The sequence below is a fragment of the Empidonax traillii genome, unplaced genomic scaffold, assembly GCF_003031625.1.
Source record: "Empidonax traillii isolate 1590-97213 ecotype Southwest subspecies unplaced genomic scaffold, ASM303162v1 scaffold120:size1031401, whole genome shotgun sequence".
Lineage (NCBI taxonomy): Eukaryota > Metazoa > Chordata > Aves > Passeriformes > Tyrannidae > Empidonax > Empidonax traillii.
In genome coordinates this window covers 851032-878812 of record NW_020955313.1, presented here as the reverse complement: position 1 = coordinate 878812, position 27781 = coordinate 851032, and the positions used below count along the sequence as shown (strand labels likewise).

Genomic DNA, 27781 nt, shown 5'->3' with positions numbered 1-27781 from the left:
CTATATCTCCTTCTTAACTGAATAGTGCCTTTATGGAAAAACATACAAACTGAAAATACTACAGAACAGGCACAAAAACCTGTTGACTCTCACAGCACACAAGCACTTGAAAATTGATTCAATCTGCTCCACCTAGACACTTAATAAAATAAGCTGGTCCCTGAGCTAGTCCTCCTTCAGGCAAAGTCACCTGTATCATGAGTCTTGGAAATGAAGGGGTTATCTCCTCATGCTCTAGTGATAACAAAAACAACGTAATATTGACTAGTCTGGAGGGATTTTATTTTTTCTTTATCAGCTGTTAAACACTGAATAAAGTATACCAACGTGTAAAGGTAAGTACAAAAGTCAGTATGAAAAAGTAATCCTTTAGAATTAACTCCAACAGTGACAAAAAACCACAGAGAACAGTGGAAACTTATTTCTGGAAGACCTTGCTCTAACAGAACTGTACCAAAAATCTAGTCACGATAAATCCAACAACATCCAATTCTGTAGATAAAGTCTGTGAATGCGGTGCCTGAATGTCGATTTTATATCAGCATATAATTTAAATTCAGCCTTCATCGTCACTGCTGCTCCATGCATCTTCATATGCTGGATTTAAATGTTGTTGAGGCAGAGACTAAAAAAAATAAAAATTATCAGTGTTTTTCTTAACTAAAAATATGAAAATCTTAAAAGTGCAAAGCTAAAGGCATTTTTAAAAATTATTATATGTAGACAAACTATTCTGTCTCTCATGAGTACTAGTTTATTTTTAATTACTTCTTTGGCCATTCTGCTGATTAGAGACATGATAAATTATGAAAAGCAATAGTACTCTAATATCAATTTCGACAAACAATAACTGGAGTACTGACTGGAAGTATTACAAATGTTTGGTGTAAAACATAAACAAATGTTTTATATGTTTTACTATGTTTATTGTGTACCATTGTTTTAATTTACATCTACATTTCCTTGGCCCAGCATAACTGAGCTAATATTATGGTTTCAGGAAGCAGTCTTGGCCTTTATCCACATCCAAGACCTATTTCTCATATCAGCCCCACTAGGGTCCAAATAAATGGTTCGGGCAGCTACTCAGTACACTGAATCACAATGACTTAGGGTAATTTCTTTTAATTTACTTCTATTCTGGGTTCAGATTCTGCTTATGCAAGCACTCAAGTGGCTGTTTTAGCACATGAGAGGGAGCAGGACCAGTCAACAGCAGAACTACTTCTTACAGAGGCAGTGCTCATCTACAACATTTGCAAACAGCAGCTGTAGCTTAAAAGATTTCAAAACATTGGCACATATTACATACTGCCACCATGTAAAATTTAAATGAGCAGTTCTAATTAGATCTAGGTAAATAATCCTGTTGCTGTGGGTTTGTTTTTATTTTTCAGACTAAGAAAAATACAGTTAACTCACATATAAATTCTCATTTAGAGTAAAAATGTTGATTTCAGGTCCAGTGAACACATTTTGGGTTTAAGTACCTAACCTTTGAAACTATCTTTTTTTTTTCTTTGCTTAGTTGTAGGGTAGTTTTGAAGTAAGTTGTCTTACAAAGCAAAGCAAATGTTACAACAAACTTATGCTTCTTATAATTTCCCCATCCAAAACTGAACAACGCAGAAATTTTAAGAAGTGACATTTTTGTATGCTATGGGACAAAACATTAATTTATCCTCATTTGTCAACATTCGTAGAGTTTGCTAGACTCTGATTCTGTGAATGGTTTCAGTTCCTTAAATCTAGATTTTTTTCTGCTCAGACTGCTCACTGAAACTTTTATTGCCCAGCTTTAATACTGAGAGAAAGAAAGAACTCTCTTGGAAAGCAGTGTTACATATCATCTTCTTGCAACAGACCTGGATATCTTGCCTCAGACACAAAGATAACCTCACTAACTATATTTCCTCATCAAAAATATCTAGGTATGAAGTGTGATATCCCTAATATTACTGCTTAATGCACAGCATATTCTTAAACAATTTAAAATACAATTGTTGGCACCTTTACAATTCCAAAATAGCAAAAGCTACAGAAAACAGTTTGGAAATGAAGGACACTGAAGCAAAAGTTGAAAGATCCATAGCCAAATTAACTACTTTTAACTAAGTAGGAAGGTAGAAGTCTGCAAAAGACTTTACTAGACTATGAAAGAAAATGTTCTCTCAAAACTGTATAACAATTAAAGGATTGCCCAGAAAAAATAGGTGATTCTGCTTTTACAAATTTTGATGGTCTATCAGATACTTCATATTTAAGTTCCACACAACAAGCCATAAAAAATTACAGTTCAAACTCCAAAATTCATTACCTTTTCAGAAATATCATCAGGAACTGGCTCTCGTGGAGCTGGTATCCATGCAAGGATATTGCAATCTTTGCTACCACTATAAAGTTCCTTAAAAAAAAAAAAAGCAGAAATTACTTTTACACAAATTGACAAAATAGTGATATAGGCACAACATTGGGGAGAAAAAAGATATGGAAAATTTATTTTAAAATGAACGCAACTAGTCAATTTTTAATTTATACTATAATTTCAATAAACAGCATTTTAAATAATATGCCAAAACAAAATGAATACTTTTTTAAAATTTTCTTTCACAGACTGCTCATCAAAGCAGCACAATCCACATTTAAATGAGCTTTATTGCTTTTAAATACATTTTTCTTCTGCCCTCCCTCACATCTCCTGAAAATACACCTATTTTAACAGATAATAAACTTAAAAGATTATTTATGGAGAAGTAAAAAAAAAAGGCAAAAAAGGAAAATACATTATTAAATTTAAAAATAGGAACAAACTCAAAAGAATTTAGCAATACATGTTACAAAAGTGCATATGTATGGAACAAAGAACTACTAAATAAATGTAGTTTCAGTATGCCTAGGGAAGGAAAAGAACAAACAAAGTAGAATTTGAAGCCTGTATCCTGTTGGAAAGGCACAGATAAGAAGGACCAGTTTATTATTTTTAATATAAACAACTCTATTTATTAAAGTGATGACTAAGGCCTGAGATTCCATTGTACAAGGCACCCTGCAAACACATGGAAGCAAACAGTCCCTACACCGAACAGCTGAAAGTTTTCTTAGTTTTCTTAGCTCTATATTAAAGGAAATAGACTTCTCTATCACTTTAATCTGAAGAAATTTGGTTAATGAGAGATACTACACCATCTTTGCCATAAAGTTTGCTCTAATAACACTTATATTTTCCAAAGTGCTTCTTAAATGAACCAACATAAAGATATTTTCATATGCCTTCAATCTTGAATCATCCTCTTGTATATTATAGGCCACGTCTGAAAACATTTGAGTACTGTCGTGCATCCAAACTGTCTGAGTGAAGTTATAAAGTATTTTCTTTGGCATTCAGGCTAACAGTATGAAACCCTTGCTTTAAGTACACTGGCTTTTACACTTAAATGAGCAATTCTCTGCATATGTGCTCATTATTAATACCTTGATTCAACATAAGTTCAAAATATTATAAAGTCTATCTTTGCAGAAAGTCTCCTACATTATGTATAGTTAATTCCAAGACTGCATGAATTATGATGACATTTGCTGCAAAAACTTAATGCCCAATTCCTATAAATACTCATTTATGTGGGTAATCTCACTCAGTAGAACTGACATACCATCTTTTCTAAAACTGGTCTTATGCATAAAGTTCTTCATGCATAAAACACATTCAAGATTAGAGTTTACAGTTTTAAGACAGAGAACAATCCTGCTTAATTTGCTTGAAAGAAGATATGTTACACCAAGGTATAGGTCAGATTCTACTTGGACAAAAATTCTGTCAGCAGTACACTAGTCAGGCCTTCTGCCTTTGATAAAGAATATCACTAGAACTCTAAAAGACCTTTCCATGCCAAAATATACCCTTGTGAGCAATGTCATAGTGACATCACCATAAGTGCATTAAATCCTTTTTACCCCTTGGCTCACTTTCTCATCCTGGTATGGCGAGATATTCAGTTAATATCCACTGCATTGAGCAATACTTACAATTAAATATTACAACCTGAAATGGTGACTCACACCTCAAGTCAATCAAAAGAAGAGCTAGTCCCCTCTATGTAGGATTATGGTACAATACAGGATAGTCACATATATTGCACTACAAACATGCTCCATGCATGTTTATGGCATATTACATGGAAAGACTGCAAATAAAACCTAATTTAACTTTCAGTTAACTTTACTCAATAGCTTACTACTGGCTTTGCCAAATACCTTTGCAGATGTCACTCGTCGTTTCTTAAACAGTATGAGAAGCTATAATTTAAAGCAAAATTGCATCATGTTGCATACCTAATATTTTATGACATGTTATTCCTGCATAATGCTCTACTTGATTTCTTTTTCTGAAAGGGAAACATAGGTCTTGTTTGTTTACCTAAATTATTTTAAGCAGATAATATGGCACAATACTATCTAGCATAATACATCCAACAGTAAACATCATCTAAGATATTGCACAATGAAGATTCTCTTTCACACCACCCTTGAAATTACTGTCCTCCTATTAAATTAATGCCTCTTCTTGGAGGACTAAATTCTGCAGTTCTTATTACTCAAGCAGATTAACATCTTACTAACTTCACAGAGATATTTACGTAAGAACAGTTTAGGCAAACAATAATATAGTATATTTTATGGCTCTGTTCCCAAGATCAGAAAAGACTAAACTCACAGCATTCTGTGGAGAGAGCTCCATACCATATCTCAAGCATAAAAGGTATTACACAAACATGCTAATTAATTTGGATAAGAACAGATAAAGACTAGTATCATTGGACTGCAAATAGCTAGCTGCTTGGGTATCAGTGATCATATTTGATTATATGGTTCTGAGCAAACAGAAGACACTTCTCACCTCAAATACATAACTGGTGCAAAGTTTAAGTTCTTCTTAGAGTCTATTCTGGTTATGAGGTGAAACAAAGATAGCAATTAAAATATAGTTAATGAACAGAAAGAATATCAGGGACTGACAGCAACCAATAAGAAATTTTCAAAATGGCAAAAAATAGTAAGGAAAATCTAAGCACCAGATTTGATGATGGGGAGGACAAAAATCAGTCAGCAGGGTTAGAGACAGCAGAAAAAGTTGAAAAGAACACTCTTAACAGTGACAGAGACTCAATACTAGATGGAAATGGTCAAAACTATGCAGAAAAAATGTAGAACTTGTTTCATATGAAGGTAGAGCACTTGTGTCAAACATGCTAATAAGTAACAAAAAAATTAGAAAGCCATCTGCTACACATTTCAGCAGCAAATGCATAGCTTACACCAGAGAGACTTGGAAGAATCATCAAATTTATGGCTTGCTTAAGTTAATTAAGTTTTGACATGGATTTAAACATGGATTTAAACAGTGGCAGAAGCAGCTGCTGGCTGTGACTTCCCCCCTTTTCTCATCTCCCTGCACTGCTGGGGGGTGGAGGGAGAACATGGAGCGAAGGGGGGAATGGAGGAAAGGTGTTGTGTTTTAAGACTATTTTATTCCTTTACTCTTTAGTTCTTATTCTGTTAGCAATAAATTCAGCTTTACTCTTAAGTTTGTTAGCAATAAATTTAAGTTCTATTAAGTTCCATTTTGAGTCTGTTTGCCTGTGAAAATTAGTTAGTAAGTGAATCTCCCAGTTCTTATCTCTACTCAGGAATTCTCTGGTGGGTTTTTTTTTTTTTCTCTCCTCCAAGAAGAGCAAAGTGGGGAGGAGGGGGGAAAAACAGCTTTCAGTGGGTGTTTAAAATCCAGCCAGAGTCAAAACCTTGACACTGATATTCAGAAACAAAAGGCAAAGAAGGAGAAGCTAGAACATGAAGTACAATACTTAACATGTCAGGGCAACTATGTAACAGCCTGAAAATCCATATTAACATCCATTCTACTCTTGCCACAACAATACTCTTGCCATATGAACAATCTGTTCTAAAGTATGTTACAACAAATTAAGCTTTTTTATCCTTAAGTCTTTTATTGCAAGAGAAAAATCTACCATAGGTGGAGAAGAAAAGAAAAAGAAAGAAGACTGCCAAGTGCCATGAGTTCCTGTAATGCTAAGGTATTTCTCAGGTGAAATGTTCTCAGATTAATTTAAGAATCTCATCGTGTTCTCAACACTTTGCCCAAAGTATAACTACAGGCATTTGAGCGAGAACTTTAGAGCCTTCTCAGTACTGACAGCAATACTAATGCACCTCACATTCTTTCTTACTGTGATTAGTTTTAGGTATCTCTGAGAAAGACAAATGCCTCCTCTTCAGTTTTACAGAAAACAGACAAAAGTCTTTATGCATATTTATCAATGACTATGTATGCTGACAAATTACTTGAAGTATATTGAGAAGTTACATATGTGAGACAAACTGAATAGTGGAAGGAAGCTAAACCAGAAAAGGTCATACCAAGAATTTCACCAACCTTTTCTTGCATGACACGCAAGCCACAGAACTCTCTTATGTCATGATCTTTGATTAAAGCACATTCCTGAAAAGTTAATGCTTTTATAGTGCAAATTGTATGGCAGCCTGCATAAACATTCCAGTTTGTCTACAATACTGGTTTTATTTTACTTACCTGAAAATGAGGTTGAAATACACAGCAGTTGACAGTGCTATAATGCCCTCTAAGCACAGTTATCAATTCTCCTGTGAAAACTGTATAAACAGCAATGGTACTTCCATATGGTACAAAGGCAAATTCCGGATTACAGCCACAAGAGATGGCAAATTTGAGTCCTTTCCTACTTTCATTACAGACTTTCCCATAGTTCACCTGTAAAATGAAGGATTACATAGTTAGCTATGAAGTGAAATCACAAGAAATTATATTAAAAGGTCAATTTTATTTCATCTTTAATACTCAATAAAATTAATTTTGAGTTGTGTTAATATAACTCCTGATATTTCAAATTACAGATATCAAGAGAATAATTTTTATGTTCGCTCAAGATGACTTTTCTCAACATCAAGAAAAGGAAAAATAGTTATGCCTAAAAATCAACAGTTCCACGCTAAGAAATAGAATTTGTGCAGGCTGTTGCATGCCAAATCTACATCAAATACATAAACTCTCACTGAAATTAGACATGGTTGAGGAATTGCCACCTATCATGGTTTAGGAATGGTATTTTCCAATTTAGCAGCCCTGCTAAAACCATGCCATGGGTCGCTCCCCCTCACCCACTTCCAACTGAAAGCACAAAAGGCAGCCATCATGGGTTGAGATAAACACTTTACTGGAAACAGCAATGAGAAAACAAACAGTAACAGCAACAATATTAATAGCACAATGTATAGGACAAGGAAACAATTTACTTGTAAAATAAAACAATACTGGACCATTTCACCCACCACAGCCTCTCCCCTAGAAGGAACACCCTTCTCAGAAGAGAGAAAGCTCCCTTCCCCTGTCTCTGTCAGTGATGTGAGGTGGTACTGAATAACACAGGGGTGTTGGCCACGCCCCCTGCTACTGATCTGGGCTGAAACCAGGACTTTATCCACCCCTTATTCTACACGACCTATGATTCTATATATGCCTATATGTACCTTCCCACTACATACCTATACATTCATATATAAATATACACAAACATAGATATCATTTCTGTAGTCAATGGCCCTCCAAGATGTTTGGTGAGTTCATTTAGACCACCACTCTGAGTTCCATCCATCCTAGCAGTCTTCCAGGGCAGGACAGCTGGGCAGGACAGCTGGTGTGCTGTCAACTGGTGGCAAGCTGCATCAGGAGCTCACAACTGTTGTATCTGGAGTAATCTATACTCACTGTCCATGGTAGTTATGGCATACAGTGGCAGTATAATTCAGCAAAAAATATAAAATTCAACATTTCAGATCATTCTCACCCAAAAATCAAATCCTCTAGAGTTATACATTGTATTTTTCCAACTCTCTGAATTACCTACAAGTGCAGCCCAGTCCCTGAGCAAAAACAATCCCATTTGTTTGCCTTTGCTTGAGGCAGGACTAATCCAAACTGTCCTCCCTAACACATTTCTCATACGCACCATGGGGACTTTATCTCCTTCTGCAGTATGTGGATATTTTGACTGGGCAGGGCCAGCTCAACTGATAGAGCCTCTAGTGTTAACTAACCAGGTGGTCCTTGCTAAATGTAGATCCCAATGCTTGAAGGTCCCCCACCCACTGCTTTCAACCTTTTTAATCATCCGTTGTAGTGTTTAATTTTGTCAGAGGTTGATGCATTATAGGGAATATGATATACCCACTCAATACTGTGCCCTCTGGCCCAGGTATCTAGAAGGCTATTTTTAACTGAGTCCAGTTGCCCAACTCAATTCTTTCTGGGGTGCCATGTCACACAGGACTTGCTTTTCAAGGCCCAGGATGGCATTCCAGGCAGTAGCAGGTGGCAATCAGGTTGGTCAAGTGTGACTTTTCCTTTGGTGAATCTATACTGACTACTCTTTATCACTTTCTTCCAAATGGCTGCCAGGATGAGCTGTTCCATCACCTTTCCCAGATTGACATAAGGCTGACTGGCCTGTAATTCCTGTCCTTTTTGAAGAGGAGGGTGACATTTGCTTTCTTCCAGTCCCTTCAAAGATGATTGAGACTGGTCTAGCAATGAACTTGGGGATGCCAAGTTTGAGTAATTGGTCTCTAACCCAATCTTCCTCAACCAAGGAAAAGTCTTCCTTCCTCCAGACTTTCTTCCTGGTCTCCTGTGTCAGGAATTCTCAAGGGCTGGTAGTGAAGACTGAACCAAAAGTGTTCAGTATCTTGGCTGTCTCTGCAACCTCTGTTTGGAGGGACCCTGTTCCTTCCAGTAGCCGTCCCACATATTGATGTATTTGAAGAAACCCTTCTTGTTATCCTTGACAACCTTGCCAGATTTTTTTCTAAATAGGCCTTGGCCTTCTTCATTGCATTTCTGCATACTCTGACAGCATCCCTTTATTCATTCCATGTTGCCTGCTCCTGATTCCATCTCATGTGCGTCTTCTGCTTATGTCTTGAGTTTTGACAGGAGTTCCTTGTTCAACCATGCAGGCTGCCTGCCCCTTTTACTCACTTTTTTGCCCGCAGACATAAACTGTTACAAAGCCTGGAGTATTACTGACTAGGTCTCTTGGTCTTCTCTTCCTCCTAGGGCACCTTTCCACGGGGTTCTTCAAAGAAGTTCCCTGTGAAAGCCAAAGTTAGCTCTTCTAGGATTCTTGCTCATTGGCCTGCTTCTTCCTCACGGGATACAGAACTCTGTGATCTTGTGATTGCCCCCAACCTTCACATCTCCAAGAAGGCCTTGTTTGTTAGTGTAAGGTCCAACAGTACACCTTTCCTTGGCGGTTCCTCCACCACCCATGTCAGAAAGTTATCATCAATGCTTTCCAACAGCCCCCTGGACTGTGCATGCCTTGCTGTGTTCTTTCAGCACTTCTTAGGGTGGCTAAAGTCCCTCATGTGAACCAGCACCTGTGAACTTTTAGGCTGCTTCCAGCTGTCTGTAGAAGGTCTCATCCACTTCCTCCTGCTCAGGCAGCCTGTAGCAAAACACCCACAGCAGTCTCACCCTTGTTAGTGTGCCCTTTAAGCCTAACCTATAAACTCCCAACTTACCCATCATCCTCCCCGAGACTGAGCTTCATACATTCCAGGTGTTCTCCTACTTAAAGGGCAACTTTCCACCTCACCTTTCTGGCCTGCCTTTTCTAAAAAGTGTGTGGCCATTCATCATAAGATTCCAGTCATGTGAGCTATCCCACCATGTCTCTGTAATTACAGTGAGATCAAAGCCTGTGTGTGCACACAGATCTCCAAATCTTCCTGTGTTTCCCAGGCTACATGCACTGGTATACAGGCACTTAAAAGGTATTTGAGGTCGATATTTTTACATATTGAGAGAATACTTTCATGAGATGTGATGCTTATGTCCTTTGCAGATAATACTGTTGGAGATGGCCATTCTGGAATTTCATCGCACAAACAATGGAAAGAAGAGTTTATTAACCAAACGGGCAACAGAATTACAGTGGTGTGAAAAGACTGCGTGATAAGTGACTTTTTGGGCTAAAACCCATTGCTGGGTTGAGGCCCCAGTTTTAAAATGTTACAAGTGATTTCTACGGGCTATGCTCCTAGGAGCAAGTGTCAGCTACCATTGGACAGTTCGTGGCACCATATCTGTTCAACCAATCCCAGTTTGCACCCTGTTGCTATCCTACCCCCTAATGTTTATTCATGTACCCTCCACCTATTCTATGTCCAAGTTTTGCATATCCCTCCTACCTTCTAGCACCGTCCCCAGCCAACCCTATAAAATCCCCCCCTCTTGTTAATAAAGCAGATCAGCTTTGAACACTGCTCAGGCAGGACCTGCAGCCCTGTTCAAGAACCTCGGTGGTCTCGTGTCTTTATTCCCTCATGCTCGTGACATAATACTGTGCTCATTTTGTAAAGATATTGTTGGTAAATACTGACTATGTTAAGTCTTGCTAATGCTAGCATTTTAGAGGCATTTCACTCTGCTGATAAAGAACAATTAAAACTCCTTTCCACAGCATATGAGCTGTAACATCAACAATTCCCAAGCCATAGCATTGCTCATAACAAAGGCACGTACAACAAAACGGGGGAGTGAAGATGGGAAAAGTAAATTAAATGGATATATATATTCAGTATAAATATTCCTGATTGACAGAACAACAACAGAAAGAAAAGGATTGCTGCCCAAACAATAACTGAAGAAAAATCTTAAAAACTGACTTTGTTTCTGAGCAGAGAAAAAAATATGTTCTTTTTTTTTCCTGTTTGATTCTTCCTATCCTCAGTGAATAAGGATTTTTTCTATTTTTTTTGTGATAAAAGATGTACACAACATGTATAAACTTCAACATTCACTTCTCGTACTGAAACAATGCACTAGGCCCCAAATTTGGCTCATTGTTCCAAAAAAAAAAAAAATCATATGCATGGCTTAATTTCTATACCTTTTGAAATATATAGAAAAAAATAAGGAGACCAAAAAAGATTAACTAGTTGGGGAAATAAAAGGACTATGCTGTGAACTTGTATTAATTTTTTTGCTGGTGCCTTTAAGTTATTTTAAGCAATACATCTGGGTTTTGCTCCGTGAAAAGAGAGTACTCTGGACTTGAAAATGCAAGGGCAGGATCAAGCTACTCCACAGCAAATCAGAAACGTGTAAAATAGCCTATGAAACAAGTCAGTGAACTAACAGGTACAGAAAAACAAAGTCCAGTGATCCAGCTGGTGATAGGAACAAACTGTATTATCTACTTTAGTGATGGTGATTTGAAGACAGAAAGATGTCTGCATATGAGCTGCTGAGAACAAGCTGGCAAATATGGATAGCATGGAGAAAAGTCCTTTCATTTAAATATCTATAAGGAATTCTTCTTGCTGTGTTCTGAAGCTAAAGATTTCTGAGGTAGAGCAAAAGTTCTTCCTTTCCTGATAGCAGTGACAGACCAAATTATGATTGCCTAAAATTCTATGGACACTGACTTAATGGAATATGTTCTTCTTTCAAAATAGATACAAACCCCAATTTTCTTTACTAAACAGAAAATTAAATCAGGAAGACAAGATCCTTCAGAACAAAACAAGCCATAGAAAGGACTGGAACAGCAGTAGAGACTTAAGACCTTTTCCATCCACAATGCCACATCTGTGATGCTGTTTGGTTACAAATGTAATCTGGATGGATGGATGCATGGATGGATGGATGCATGGATGGATGGATGCATGGATGGATGGATGCATGGATGGATAGCTGTTTTTAACACTGCTGTACAACTCCACAGGACAAATTCCACAAAAACAGAGAGAAGGTTGCACTGATAACTAATAGTTAAAAATGTCCCCAAACTTTCTAACAACATTCACTGCATATTAAGGTTTTCATTACTGTACGAAGTGTTTTATAGCCTCCAAATTAATGAACTTAAGAGTTACTGTATTGAATTTTAAGCACATCCAAGCTTCTTCATTTTTTTTTTTTTTTTAATAAGTAGAAAAAAAATCTGGAAAAAGCATGTTCACTAAATCTTCTAATGATGAGATGAAGCAGTTACAACCTTTATGAAAATGAATAAATACTCAAAATTGTAATGACAATTGCAGAAATTTTAAATCCCTAAAATTAAGTGCAAGTAAACATAACTGAGGTTCCTTGAAAACTTACTAACGTGTTTTCTCCAGTGGAGCTGTTCCAGAGTCTCATCCGATCATCTGTACCAATGGTTAACAGATGAAGACCATCACTGGTATAGCATAAACCATTAACTCTCCCATTGTGAGCAGTGTTTGCTGTCAAGAAAAAGAGATGGTTCAGGTTTCTAGAGAAGAATTACTGCTTTGTATACATTTTTATTTCAATGCAGACCACTGGAATTGTTGTTTAAATGGTAACATTCAGTAAATTAATCATTTAACTCCTGGTTTATAAAAACATCTGGCTGGCAAACAGCCACCAGTGGTGTTCCTCAGGGTGCAATTCAAAACCAAATTCTGTTCAACCTATCAAGTAGTTGAAGCACCCAACCTGTCCATCTTTAAAAAGCATTTGGATGATGTCCTTAACAACATGCTGTAGCTTTTGGTCAGCCCTAAAGTGGTCAGGCAGCTGATGATCATTGTAGGTCCTTTCCAACTGAATACCCTATTCTACATTGTTCATAGAGTACTAGAAATTAACTTCATTGAGTTTACCGTGCAATACTGCACATGAAGTATGCTAAAGGAGCTAAAATCCAACTCTGTGCTATCACAGCAAATCTAAATATGGTGTCCATGAACTAACTCACTGAAAAAGAGATGAAATATCTCTAAATTGTACCACACTACCCGATTTAGACATACTTCTTAGGTAAAAGGCTTTAAAATTTTTTTTTAAATACTATTAACTGCATTTGGTTTAGTTCATATATATATGTTAATAAATCTGACATGGCCAAAAATCATCTTGAATCTGTCAGACAGAAATAAAATTGAAAAGAAACATGTTGTGTTTGAACAAGTCAACACATTATTCAAAGGAATGTATAAAATGGCACTCTTTATTTTTGGAGCTACAAAGAATTTTGGTTTTCGTTAAACAAAATCTGTCCATTTTTCACAAAGTCTTACTTTCTTTAGACCATTTTCATCTCAGTAATTTCTTGAATTTCATTTTCATGAATTTTTCTACATGCAACTTAAGTTGCACACAAGTCAGACATGGTAGCTTTAATCACTGATTTATGCTACACAAATCCCTTTGTTCAGAAGTACAATACACAGTTTCTCCTCTGTGGTTCAATTCCAAATACTATGTATTTTTATCTCAGAGTAACAACTGTTTAAGTACTTTTTTGGACTGTCGAAATGAAATTTATTTTGTCCAGAACTGACCACAACTCAGGAGATTTGGTTTTTTTTTTTTAGTTTCAGAAATGTGACTTAAAAATACATAAAAATGTTAATGCTGTAGTCAATTACAGCTAATACAAGGTATCATTATGCATTACTAAGATTTAATTCAACCTCTTGTAAAATGAAATATAATCATAACTTTACACTCTGCTGTAGTCTTTAGGTATAAAAGGAATATAACTGATTTTATGATACCTCATATGAAAAAATATTCTAAAGACTTATACAGGAAGCAAGACTAATTTAAACAGGAAAAGGAATGCACTTTTGTGGGTTTGTTTGTCTTGTCTTTGTTTTCAAAGGAACTACCTACCAGAACAGCTTATGAAGTGATTGTTGTTTATATAAAACCTCATCTACAGCATGAATGAATTCTTTCACCGACAATACAGATAACAAAATTTCCCATTTTAGGGGAAAAACCATTTAGAACAGATACACTGTTATTGTCAAGGAGATCCCTCTAAAAAGATCCCAAGCACAAACACTGTCTCTATAACAGAAGTAACTGAATGGCCTGTGTTATGTAGTAGGTAACAAATGGATTATCATTACTCACATCGCTTGTCTTAGTATTCAATATATTTGTGAAATCTAAGAATGATTCTAGTTACATATGCATTGCCACCAGTTATATTCTGCATTACCTGCCTCAGAAGATGCCTTGGACTTCTCCCCGTTGTGCTGATCAAGTGTACTCAGACATCCAGAAGCTCTCCTCACATCCCACAGTTTTACTCTACCATCAGCACTAAGAAAAATACATTTGCAAACACAATGGTAATTATGTGCACCCTGGTTCAGTAACTGTCTTCCATCAACTCACCTGGCCCAGCAACTATTCTGAAGCACTCATCATGTGGGCACATTCAAGTCAAAACAATTTCATTAATTTTTTTTTAAGACAAATTTCAGACATATATTTAAATGTATTAATAATTATAGCTGTTACATTATCAGCACCTAAGAGTGAATGTTCAGCTGTAATACATTTGCCTCTTTATCTACAACATAACACCCTTGTATATATACACAGACGAGGAATAAACTTGCTAATAATTCTTCTGTTGATTAAACTGCAGCTATAGACTCCAGCATTATCTGTAACGGTTGTCTGACAACTCGGGGCTCCTGCTATCACAGATCTATTGTGTGACTGGTACAGTAGTTGTCTACAAGCAAACAATTTTTCATCTGCTAAAACAAAACAACCAACCAAAAAAAACTCCAAAGCCACAACACTCTGTTAAAATGTTTTCCAACTTGTTGAGCATTTCAGAAGCTTGGCTTTAGAAAAGGAAGATTTGCAACTCTGGTATCAACTTATTCAAATTTCACTCTAAACTTACAAAACAGTCACTTCTCTCTGCAATTCGAAAGAAAAAAACATGACAACTAAAAAATGAGAACTGTCACATTATAATCAAAAGATGACATACACAAAAGCTATAGGAAAGTCAAGAGGATTTTTCACATTAAAATTAAAATTTTAAGGAACAGAAAATAAAAAAAGAAAAAAAAAAAGGTCCAGGAGTATCAACATACAATCCATATTCACTGAATTACTGCAGCTTGGAAAGTTACTACCCATCAGCTATGATACCCAAGTTATGCCCTTTCACATGATTGAGCATGATTAACCAGGATTTTAATTTGAGCTAAACATGTGTGAGCAATGCACACACTACTAAACAGTAAGAAGTATCTCAATAATGCTCTATCATTTTCCTGGACCTTTAAATACAATTAGTGTTTCCAAATTCTGTACAAACTTCCTATAAAATAAGCTTCACTTGTACAGCACTTCAGGTTTTGTCTTTCTATGGAAGAGCTACACAGGTAAAAGTCAGTGATGAAGATTAACTCCAAAAGAGCATTAGAATTCTAAAAAATATTCATTAAGAATATATAAAATTTTACTGACAAACATTTCAGTGCTTTTAAGGTTTCAGCAACATCCCTACCTTCCTGTTGCCAAAACATATTCATGACGTGGGGACCAAGACACTGCCAATACTTCTTGCCTGTGACCTAGAAATTACATGACAAAGGTTGTACATATATTTTTTTGTAAATAACTGAAAGTAAAGGCAAATATTTAGTTCTATATGACACATCAGGTTAGAATGATAATTGAAGTAACACAAATTTGAACTTTGTGAAACTATATCATTTTGGGATAGAAGTTACTTCTCTTTGCTCTTCTTGCTCAAAGTAGAAGAATGCAGTGAGCTGAAAGTGACAGAGTATTACACATGTATAACTTTTGATAATAAAGATGGTTTTACCTATGAAAAGCACTTTACAGCACAGTTACAACCACTGAGCTTACTTCTATTAATTTTTGTGCAGCACTGGTGTTATCACACACAGAAGGAACCTTACATTTCTTCAAATCCTTTAAAAATGTTCAATAAAAGCCATATATACCCTATGTACTTACATTTAAAACTTTATTCACCCTCAAATAGTCTTGTCTTGAATTTATGGTCTGAAATATTAAGATACCCCTGAAGCTGGGGAAGGGTCTGGAACACAGGTCTTATGAGGAGCAGCTAGGGGTGTTTATCCTGGAGAAAGGGAGGCTATGGGGAGATCTTATCACTCTCTACACGACCTGAAAGGAGGTTGTAGCCAGGTGGGGGTCAGTCTCCCAAGTAACATGCAACAGGCCAAGACAAAATGGCCCTACGTTGCACCAGTGGAGCTTTAGATTGGATAATAAAATTACAGCGAAAGCAGTTTTCCCAGGGCAGTGATTGAGTCATTACCCCAGGGATATGTAAAAGATGTGTAGATGCGGCACTTATAGACATGATCTAGGGGTGGATTTGACAGTGTTGGATTAACAGTCGGACTCAATGATCTGAAAGGTTCTTTCCTATATGTGTGTGTGTGTATATATATATATACATATATACACACATACATACACTTCAAAACTTGGAAAGATTTAAAAGTGTTAAATAAATACAGACAATAGGAGGTGTAAATTGTGCTAAATGGAGAGACTGCAATAAGGCTTCATGTAGTAATAGAAACATATTTTTGAAAAATAAACTAATTCATACAAATACATTTCTGCTAGTGCAATTCAGAGCTATGTGAACCACCTTGCTCCTCCTACATCTTCTAGTAGGTGGTTTTCCATTACCTAAACTAATCAAAGGGCTATGATGACCAGGATCATAGAAAAAATCTCCATGATACAGGTACTACAGGATACACTTGGAAGGGTCAAGGCAGACACATTTACTTGGATCCATTATTACAAAACAGTCATGCATTTAGCTCCATTTCAGCTTCTAGGGTTAGTCTGTGTGAAAATTCATACCTATCTTCAAGACACTACTGACTACTTCAAGTTCTGTAAAGAATTATTAGATTATGCTAATAGGAGGACATATTCTCCCTCCACTTATTCATCCAACATTGCACTTGAGCTAACTGTACCAGGCTGTGTACAGTGACACAGAGCTTGTGCCTAGAAAGCAGTAACTCTTGTGTTAAATTATGAAGTCCTGATGAAACCCAAGCGAAAGTCTAGAGAACTGTTTTTGTCGTTGCACTCTCTTGTGCTCTTGGTTCTAGAAACAGAACATGAGATGCCTATTGTGGCCAATCCAGTCCATAAGGGCTTAATGGCTTAAGCTCCACATCACATAAAACCACCTAGGCTGCTTTTAGATTTGAGCTGGCCAGTGAAGAAATAAAGCTGCACTGAAACATTTGCACATTGCTGTATCTGACCTAATGCTTCTCTACATCTTCTAGATCAGGGCTGGCTCTTACCTGGCTGGTTTGAAGCATGAAGATTTACCTCGTAATTGCCTTCATTTGAGCACGTGTATACATACTCATACTCCAGAAAGTACACATTAGAAAAGAGACACGAAAGGCACATTCTCCTTAAGTGTCAAAAGTAAAGGATTATGGAACAATAAACCCCTATATTTAACTGAATTTTGAAAATGCAAAGGATTAGATATCATCCTTCTACAGAAAGCAGTATCTTGTCTATTGTACAGAAACCAGAAACTTCTAAATAAATCCATTCAAATCCCTCCGTAGGATTTTTTTTTTTTTTGAGTTTTGTTGTTTTATTTGTTCTTTGGGTCTCTTGGAAACAGCCCCCCATAAACCCCCAAACCAATGAATATGCTTAACCATGTAATAAATAATAATCACTATTGATTAGACTATGAAAATGCCCAAACATCTGTAGTAACTGCTCATTGGTTAGTATTCGTATTGTCCAACTTGTTAGCACTAGAAAACACCCAGAAGAACCTTTTGCTACTGTGTAACTTTCAAAACTGGCTAGAAATAAATTAGTCACGCTACTGACAAAGAATACATTGTATACAGTGTTTCTTTGCAGGACTTGTTTCACTCAAAGTAGTTATTGTTTAACATTTATGTTTCAGACTAAGAAGTACCCTGCAGTATGTGAGAACTGGATCCAGACTTCAAGTCACAGAGCTGTACTTTGGGGCTTTTGGTACCAACTGTAACAAGAGAAACAAAGACAGTTAAAAACCCCCCCAGCATTTGAGAGAACAACAACAACAACGACAAAATCTTAGCAATGACAAAGAAATAGAAGAAAAATGCTAACTGCACAACAGTTCATTCAGTCAGAGTCAATGCATTCTATTAATATATTTACATTTTTAGTCCAAGTAAATTTACCATGTAACAAACAAAATTTAGAAACTGGAGGTAAACAGGGCACTATTTAGGAAACTTGAAAATGCATCCTCAAATATTTTTTGTTGCTAAACATAGTTAAACTCTGTAAGTAATACACATCTATTTACACAATTCACTATGTTTGGATCTAAGAAACCTCAAATGCTAGCTTATGTAGCAAAAGGTAATCTAATTATAGCTAAGAGTTTTTATCAGGTAGGAGAACTGACTGATGCATTATTTCAGAAGAACAAATATGATATTGTCATTGACATCATCCAATTAATGGATAGTATTTTATTTTACCAATGAACTTACATCTTATGAAGACTCAATTTATGTAAAAATAAAATAGGGCAGGTAAAAAACATTACTGAATATTACTGGCTTGTTACTATAAACCCAAAATATGTAAGACGGTTCTTACAAACAGATACATACCTGCTATTAAACAATGCTTTGTAGCAACTGGAGACATATGATGGCTATAGACTGTTCCCTCAAAGTGAAATACATCTGCAGGCTGATAATAAAAAGATTAAACTAATGACAGTGCAAGTATGTTATCAGAATGTAAATGCTCATCATTATTTTTCAAGTAAAAATAAGGTACAAATAAGACTAATACAAATACTACTATTTACATAGTCTTAATAATTCTCCAAGTTAGAAGCCAGACCATGCAAACATTGCACGGCAAGTGTTACGTGATGTTTGGAAATGTTTTCCAAAACTAAGACAACACCAGAGCTCAGAGATGACCCAAAAATAAAGACCACGAAAATTACCTAATGAGAAGCATGAGTGAAAAATATTACAATTATTAAAAATTAACAAAGTTAGCAAGAAAACAAGAAGGTTATAATGTGGAGATAAGAGTCAAAGGGAAGGAAGCACTTAAGACTTTCATAAATACCACATACTAGGTTCAATTCCTAAAAAAATTAAAACATTATCATATAAAATTATCAGCTACCTTATAAGTGTTTAAAATTAATGAAATATAATATTTACTTCAATAAACTTTATTATTTACTTCAATAAGTAGAATTGTTTTCAGGTAAACTGCTTTTGTTGTCTCATTCTAAAATACTGCATACGAAAAATCTCTTGAAACTAAGTTGTCTGTACTTTCAAAAACATCATTTGGTGGCAGAACAGGTCATTCAATAACCTTCACGTGAACACTGTCTTTTAAGAGATGCTCATAGAACTCTCAGGAAACCGAATTGTTTATGAGAAGATTAAGCAACTGCAAATGTAGCTTCATATCTCACCAAAAAAAAACCCAAACAAACAAACAAAAATCCCAAAACAGGTAAAAATTTGTTTTCTATTGTGTCCGTAGGGTGACAAACCTCTTATTTTCTAAAAATTCTTTCATTATGTGTGAAACAACACTCAAACAGTATCAGTGTAAATTCATTAATACATTCACACAGGAAACAGGAGCAGTCATGAATCTGCAATTCAAAAAGAGATGCGAGGCAAAGTAACATGAATTCCTACATAATCTATTTACTTTAATAATACCAGTTACATTGGTTAGCATTTTCTTAATGGCTTCTCTAATTCCCCAACAATATCTAGAAATGCTGTCTATACTGCTTACAGCAGCAGAATTCTGGACCTAGTGATCCTGAATGCCAAAACCACTAGTCCTTCAAAACCAATATTTAGATGCTGGTTATTAAAAGCTCACCCTGCTGTACATTACCATTATACTTAACTAACAATCCCCAAGAATGAACTTCAGACTATGCCTTGGTGGACAAGTTTACATAGCAAAAATTCAACTAGCTGTGTTCCTTATCACAACAAAAGCAGAAAGGACTGTCCCAAGAGTTCCAAGCTCTCATACAGTTTAGACATTCAAGTCTTCAGAAAGGGAGAGGCACACACCAGTGTATATATGAATGCTGCTACTGCACCCAGAGTTCTAACAATAGGCTGGTTCTCATCCTTCTGACTACTTGCTCCTGTTCACCTCTGGGAAAACTGCAGATGTGGAATGAATAACACATACACAAAGAAGCTTGCAAGCCGCAGAAACTCTCTTACTTGCAAAGTGTTTGTATCCCATATTTTTAAGGTTTTATCAAATGAGCTGGATGTAAACATGCCAGTGTCATGAGGATACCACTGGACTGTCTCCACACTGAATTTATGTACATCAGGATGGCTCCTAAAATCAAAGAAAATATTCCAATTGGTCAGTCTTAATAAGTATCTTGTAATTGTCTTGGTATTCAATGACAAGTAGAAAACAAAGTTTAAATATTTTTTTTAATTTGTCCTGAAGTTTTCAAGAACTACTTTTTAGTTGGTTTGATTTTCAATCAACTAATATTAATTTCTTTGAAGAGTCCTGATTTCAAGAAGCTACAGATCATTATCTTTTGCAGCATATCTCAAGTTAAGACACTCAGAGTCCACAGTTAGAAGCACAAAAGGCACTAATGTCTTTTGAAATGTTTTAAGTTGCCATGTTTACAGTTCTAACGTTAAATATGATAGCCTAACACTACAAATCATTTATACTTCTGGAATTTCCCTGAGAAATGGATCCACTGAAAAATACAACCACAAATACAGTTCAAAAATTTCATTATTATTAGTGAATAATTACAGCTACATAGTTATTGGCAATTCATGTATGCTGAAGTCACCAGATATCAATAGACTAAGTTACTGAGAATCACTTATATTTGCATTCAGAAATGACAGAGAAAGAACAATTGGAAACTTTGAGCTAAACTGTAGATAGTTACAGAATTAAATATAATTAATAATACATTAACTGTGGTAGAAAGAAAGGACAGCAGAGCAAATCTTGACAGCTCCAGGATACAGACTGAACTGATCAGGCTCTGAATAATATATGTAATTTCTATACCTGGTAGACCACTAATATCTGAGGTGGATTCACATGTATTCAGCTTCATGGCCCAAAATTATGCTTCCAGACCCAGAATTACCATGTTGCTGTGGGTTAACCCTAGGCACCTACACAGCGCTCTACCCCACTGCAGCAGGATGAGGGAAAGCATCCAAATGGTGAAGGTGACAGAAGTTGTGGATTGAGATAATCACATTTTAATACAGAAAAGGAAACAAATCAAAACCTCCATCCCCTCAAAAAACAAAAGACCTCCACAACCCCCCAAAAAAACAAGTGATGCAAGAACAATCCCTCATCATAGGCTGACTGATGACCCTTCAAAGTCAGAGCAATGGCAACCCCCGGAAACGCACCCCCTTTTTCCCCTCCAGTTTTATTACTGCACATGATATAGTACAGTATGGAATACCAATATCTCTCTGGTCAAGTTGGGTCAGGTGTCTCAGATTCCTCACAGCCTCTTGTCCACCCCCAGTCTCCTCACTGAAGGGGTAAAGTGAAGAATGTTGAATGCCTTGACACTACCGACACTGTTTAGCAGTAGCTGAACATCAGTGTGTTCTCAAGACTGGCTACAAGTCTGAAACATAGTAATGTACAAAATACTATGAAGAAAATGAACTCCATCCCAGCTAAATGCAGTACAATATGAGAAAACAGTTTAGCCAGCTCCAAGTGCAGCTAGTGAAGGGCTCACAAGATTTCCTCACTTCTGCTCTTATCTTTGCATTTTTCTCTCAAGTGTCCTGGCCTCCAAAGTGGTAACTGTGGCAAGGGTATCACTGTGTAAACAGAGATGTAGATCTTTCATATTGTGGAAAGATGGCTGGGATAAAATTAGAGGAATGTTATATTCACATCCTAACAGAAGTTATAATGCTACATGAATTCTAGGGTGAAATGCAGTTGCTTCTTTCTGTATGGAATGAGGCAAGCAGGCTCAAAACCTATTCCATGATGATTCTCATACTTGGAATCTGAAGATATCCTAGAATGGCCCGTTGTCCTGGCACAGTGCTATAAATTTTGGGCATTTATTCTTCAGGGAAGTATACTGATTTTGGCTGGGGTAGAGGTAATTTTCTTCACAGTGGTTAGTGTGGGATATGTTTTGGATTTGTGTTGAACATAATGCTGATATTATAAAGATGTTTTTGATTCCTGAGCAGGGCTTACACAGAGCCAAGGCCTTTTCTGCTTTTCATACTGCCATGCTGGTGAGGGGGCTAAGAGTGCATGGGAGGTTAGAAAGGGATACAGCCAGGAAAGTGACCCAAACTGACCAAAGGGATATTCCAGACCATATAACATCATGCTCGGTATATAAAGCTGGGGGGAAGAAGAGAATACCTTTGGAATGCTGGCATTTGTCTTCCTGAGTAACATGTGATGGGGCCCTGCTCTCCTGGAGACGGCTGAACACCTGCCGTCCCACAGGAAGGGGTGATTTAATTCCTTGTTTTGCTTTGCTTGCATGGGCAGCTTCTGCTTTTCCTATTAAACTGTCTTCATTTCAACCCATGGGTCTTCTAACTACCTTCTACCCTTCCAATGCTCTCCCCGATCCCACTTGTTAGGGAAATACACAAGAAGCTGAGTGGTTCTTGGTTGCTGACTGGGATTGAACCATGACAGAGTCAAGCTAAATATCTTCAGTATCTGCAGAGCCAGGAAACCCAGCATGATTCAGAGTGGAAAGACATTTGTATGCACCATGCAGAAAAATCTAAACCCATGGAACTAATTATCCTGGTACAAAAACTGGTAAGTGTACAACACTGGACTGTGTTCAACACCACACCTGAACAACCACTTTTTCCATAATCCACAGGACTGAGGAATGAACTAAAAAACTCTTGAGTATCTCTGCAGGAATCACCTTTGATCTGGCTAAGCTTAGTAGTGGCTACATGCTATTCAGCCTAGTTTCATATGTCAGGGCTGTACATTATTCCCAGTTCATTCCACATGCAGTATTTTCACCCATTACTCAGAATATCTTTTTCTACCAAAGACAAATACAGAATTAATTTTATGTATAGTAAAGTCATTGCCATTCATTCTTCCTAGTCAGGTTTTGAGTAGAAGAGACTACCTTAAAGATAGGCATTATCTATATATCATCTAGAAGCTGGTACTGTTTGGGTATTCTCAAATGCCAGTTTTTTTCACAAGACAGCATGGATCACATGAAACCAGGGGAAGCTCTCAGTGCTGACTCCCAGAAGAGCAAGGAAAGCTCTACTTTTTATGGCCTTTTTTAATAGTGGCCTTACAGTCTAGATGAGAAACACTGGGTAAGTTCCAGCCTACCACCAGGCATCATTACTTCTGATGTTCTGAACTATGGGACCCTCATCACGCCTAGTTTGGAGACTATTCAGAAACAGCTTCAAAGGACCTCTAGCAAGAGCTTATTCTTTAGATAGCTTTGAGACCAGAGTTGTGTTCTGCCCTGCAAACCGGGAAGATAGGCAAACTTCTACAACACATGAGCATTACATGCTTCAAAGATAGGAGCTGGGTAATCAAACTGAGAAGTGCTTCTTACCAGTAATTAAAAATTCATTTATGATGTCACGAACTCTGCTTGAATAACATTCCAAATATCTGAAGGTATATATAATCGGTAGCTATTTTAGTTAAAGTAAGTATTTTCAAAACATATTAGGAAGCTATATGAATACTACGAATAAATTAGGCAAGAAACCTACTAAGGATATTTAAGGAATAATAATCATAAGTCTATCATTTAGAACAGTGTCACACAAATCTGATTGGAAATCATTAGTAAGATATATGCCTCAACTAATAGCAAATAAAAGATGCACCTATGCAAATGAACACCTACTCAGGAAACAGACTACCAACTAACCATGCTCATAAACAGAATATTCAAGAATAGAATATTTCTAGGGACCTAACTGAAGTTAGTGTTGGCATGATTTTAGCACAGATTTGACAGCTTTTACGTTGTGTCCTCTTAGCATGAATTTCTTTGGTTTGCTGCATCTGTTTCAGAATTTGTTTCAGCTGTGAGATTTGGGGATGTACAGCCATTATAAGTTCCAAATTACAATTTAAAATAATTTTGTGCAAGAAGTCCCAGCCACAAACACCACATGCAGCTGACTTGCGGTAGATTCTGTCCCTACTGATTTGTTTTGATGCACGCTTTATTGGCTTTTTTCCTTCCTATGGTCCAAAATACCATTATGGACTTCTATTGTAACAAATCTGTTCTGCTCTTGTATATTGGGCTCATGAAGCTCTTAGACCTTAAATAAAATTTTAGACTGGGAAAAAATAAGGGGAAAATGTAGCTACTAATCTTTATAACAGTAGGACATATCTTACTGTCTCAAATGAAGTTCCAACTTACCAGATAACCCTAAAACCCAAATACAAGGAAAAACGAGCTTTTGCTAAAAGATTTAACGGCCGTAATGGAAAAATTTATACTGCCTGCAGAGAAAGTCTGACAAATCAATAAAAGCTTTGACTTTTTACAAAGATTACACACAGCATGGCAGTTCATTAGAAAAAATGTCCCATTTTTTTAGTAACACATCTGCCTTCATTTGAATATGCTCTTAAGAAGTTCTATATAAATGACTGCTGTACCTGGTGAACACCAAACGAACTTAAAATAGCTGGAACCAGGGAGAGAGGAAATAAAACCAACAGCAGCAAATAGGTGTTAGATATTTTTCCCAATCAGATGAACACTTATGCAGATAATTTTCATTCTGCTTAAAAATATATTTATTCAAATATAAATATTATATATATTTAGAGGATAAAAGGAACATTTCTACAACAGTACCAAACCTTTTTTCTCATAGTTACTGGCATAGAGTCACCAAATTTCAACATGAAATAATAATAAAACTCACAGGTTTTAACTGTGAGTTAGAAGGGAGTTTGGTTGTTTTTTTTTCCTCATCTATATTTTTCTAGTATTAAAATGTGATTAGAGTACTAGCTCTGACTTCCTTCTGTGGGGTCTACAGCAACATAAAACTCTTACTTCAGTTTCCATACAAGAACAATTTATATCCTCCATTTTAACTTTTGAACTGCTCTAGATGTGCTCAAACAATACCACAGTCACTGTACATATATTGTAACTATTAAGAGTAGACAAATCAAGAAGAAACAATTAGTTCCTGCTACTTAGTAAATCACCACAAAGTTTCTTCTTTTTTTGCATGTCAAAAAACATAAGGCATCACACTTGCCTTCAAAGATTTCTGGCACTATTTTCTATAGTCTTTTTACCCTAGAAATAAGAACATACATTAATTTGAAAGTTCAATCCTAGCCACACAAAAGCTATCCTATGAACTTTTAATATAATTTTGGAGTACTTACCTTCCCACAGAGAAAAGTGCTTTACAGGTGTAACTTGGTTTTCTGCTATAGTTTTCAAGGTCATAAAGTACAATAACACCATCCGATCCACCAGATAACATGCTGCAAAGTGTTAATAAAGCACAAAATTACAAGATTCATGATCACAATATCCTCAGTACAACTGAGTGTTCAACAAGAAAATAAATATGTAGTACCAAAACACAATGAAGTACTCACATACATTTTTACCAACTAAAGTGTATACTTACTATCTTCCCTCAACAGGCTCAATATCAAGTGTGTTGATACCACTCCCATGTATTCTTTCCACATCTCTATCTTTATTTAATTCCAAACTTAGAACCCTAAAACCAACAAAACCAAAAAACAATAACAAAAGAAAAACAGAGATATGAACAACAAGAACAGAATTATTGAATGTTACTGTGCAGCTCTGAACAGCTAAAACCCTAGTTCTGTGCTTCTTCAATGCATTTAAATCATCCTTGTAATATTTTTGCAAAACTACATGACATAGGGATGGAAATAAATCTTGTGAAGTTGGTAGGAAAAGAATACTTGGTTGTCTGGAAGGTAATAGAGAAATAAATACATAAAATAGCAAAACTGCATTTGGGGTCAACATAGGAAACAAAACCAGAATGCAATTTGAAAACACTGGGCAACAGAAACATTCAGATGCCTTGTAGTCACATCAAATATTAGTTACTCTGAAGCTTCATTATGTAACATTCTTTCAAGCTTCATCCTACTTGGAACTACGGACACCTAGCGGACAAACTCATTTAGTTTATCAAGTTTATCAAGTTTTCTTTTAATGAAAAAAGTTTGTGTGTTACATTTTCTAGAACACAATAAATAAAAACTAGGCTACTCACATGATGAAGCTTCTAAGACAAACTTTTCTGACCTGCAATTAGTAATTTGTAGTTTTAAATATGCTAATATGTTACATGGTCAAAAAAAGAGAGATTCTGCCTCCTTAAACCATACTATCTGATAAAAAATTTAGCCTTACAAGATGATCAGAGCGTCATACAGCACCATTTTGTCAAAACCACTAACAAGAACAAAGTAACTAAGAAGGTAACTGAAAAGCTGAGAGGCAGAGTGACCCTATTTAAGATCAAGTGGCAAAAATCCTGACCTTAGGCTGTTATAGGCAGGTCCCCAAACAACACCTCTGTAGATATGCTTTAAAAGCAGCAAGTTATTTAAGTCATTTTAACAGATGTGAAATATAATTATGGAAGAATTCACTTAGAATAAGAATTTTGACATATACAAGATACCTAGTTTAAAACCTTTGAGCTCCAGATTGAATTTTAGTGAAGCAAGAAATGCCCCTGCAGAACTGTTTTAAAACATGTAACTTTAAAATGCAGCTATAAATAAAATCCACTTAGGAGTATATATTTTTTAAAAGTCAAACATTCTTAACACTGAATGCTACATAAGAGCTGGAGGCATACAAAGGATGTAACCGTGTTGTCCCAATGCTCACTGAAAGGAGTTTGCTGAACACCAAAATTCATTTCAATTTAAAACATTCTTTTTACAATGATACAGCTCCCAAAACCATAAATCACGATCACAAATCCTTATAATGGACTCCCATGAGCGACTGAACTGAGGAAGGTCTTATTGGATTTACCTTGAAATACAGCTGCAAAACTTGAACAAATATTATCATCTTATAACTTTTAGCACGAATATTAACAAGCCTGTCTATGCAGCCGCCACTTCCCACAGAAGTTGCTGGGAACCTAATAAAAGCCCTCCATCTGATTCTCCCGCAATCAATCAGCAGGCCGGGTTTCGGAAGAGGGCGGACGAGACGATGCGGGCACAGAGCACCACAAACACCTCGTCTCTCCACAGGCGGAGCACAAACGCGAGCGGACCGAGCCTCTGGTGCAACTGCGCGGTGCGGGGATGAGGCACCGGGCACCGCAGCGCTCACACACCAGGACTCTGACCCACGCGCGACATCGCAAACCCACTCCGAAACGCGACCAGCGGGGCGCGGGGAGCCTCTGCCGGAGCCGCCGCCGAGGTGGCCCCCAGCGCAGCCTCGGCTGGGTCCGGGCGAAGCTTCCCGGCAAAGAGGAGCCAGGCGCTGCCGCTCCGTGGCCCCCTCGGGCAGCGGTCCCGCCCCGCCCCGCCGCGGTACCTGCGGGTGTGCTCGGCCCGGCGCAAACGCCCAGGATCATCTAGCCCGGTCTGGCGAGCGCATAGCAACCCCAACATGGCGGAAGCACCGCCCCGCGGCCCGCCGCGCCGCCATCTTGGGCAGGCTGCGCCAATGGCGAGCAGCGTTGCTGGAGCGCCCCGCGCCCGTAGGCGGGAGCAGGGCAGGGCTGG

The 27781-nt window shown here is 37.0% G+C and overlaps 1 protein-coding gene across 3 annotated transcripts; it reads right to left on the bottom strand.

Annotated features, from left to right (window-relative positions):
• Positions 1-255: 255 nt before the first annotated feature.
• ERCC8 (ERCC excision repair 8, CSA ubiquitin ligase complex subunit) lies at positions 256-27781 on the bottom strand. Of its 3 annotated transcripts, none has more exons than XM_027883199.1 (12): positions 27591-27781; positions 25666-25761; positions 25415-25516; positions 20200-20323; positions 18580-18661; positions 17886-17954; positions 15411-15477; positions 14094-14197; positions 12218-12342; positions 6605-6802; positions 2318-2404; positions 256-625 (listed from the first exon to the last, which is right to left on the bottom strand). In XM_027883199.1, the coding sequence occupies exons 1-12, from the start codon at positions 27665-27667 to the stop codon at positions 557-559; spliced, it is 1200 nt and encodes a 399-aa protein (XP_027739000.1). In that variant the 5' UTR covers positions 27668-27781; the 3' UTR covers positions 256-556. The 3 variants fall into 3 exon arrangements, with proteins under 3 accessions (XP_027739000.1, XP_027739002.1, XP_027739001.1); XM_027883201.1 differs by lacking the exon at positions 27591-27781 and adding an exon at positions 27282-27337; XM_027883200.1 differs by lacking the exon at positions 27591-27781 and adding an exon at positions 27023-27093.

Coding starts and splice junctions, on each gene's coding strand:
- ERCC8 (XM_027883199.1), bottom strand. CDS start 27,667: ATGTTGGGGTTGCTATGCGCTCGCCAGACCGGGCTAGATGATCCTGGG. Junction 14,198..15,410: donor TATGTTTTGGCAACAGGAAG/GTAGGGATGTTG, acceptor TATTTTTCTTAG/TGCTGATGGTAGAGTAAAAC. Junction 12,343..14,093: donor CAAGGCATCTTCTGAGGCAG/GTAATGCAGAAT, acceptor TTTTCTTGACAG/CAAACACTGCTCACAATGGG.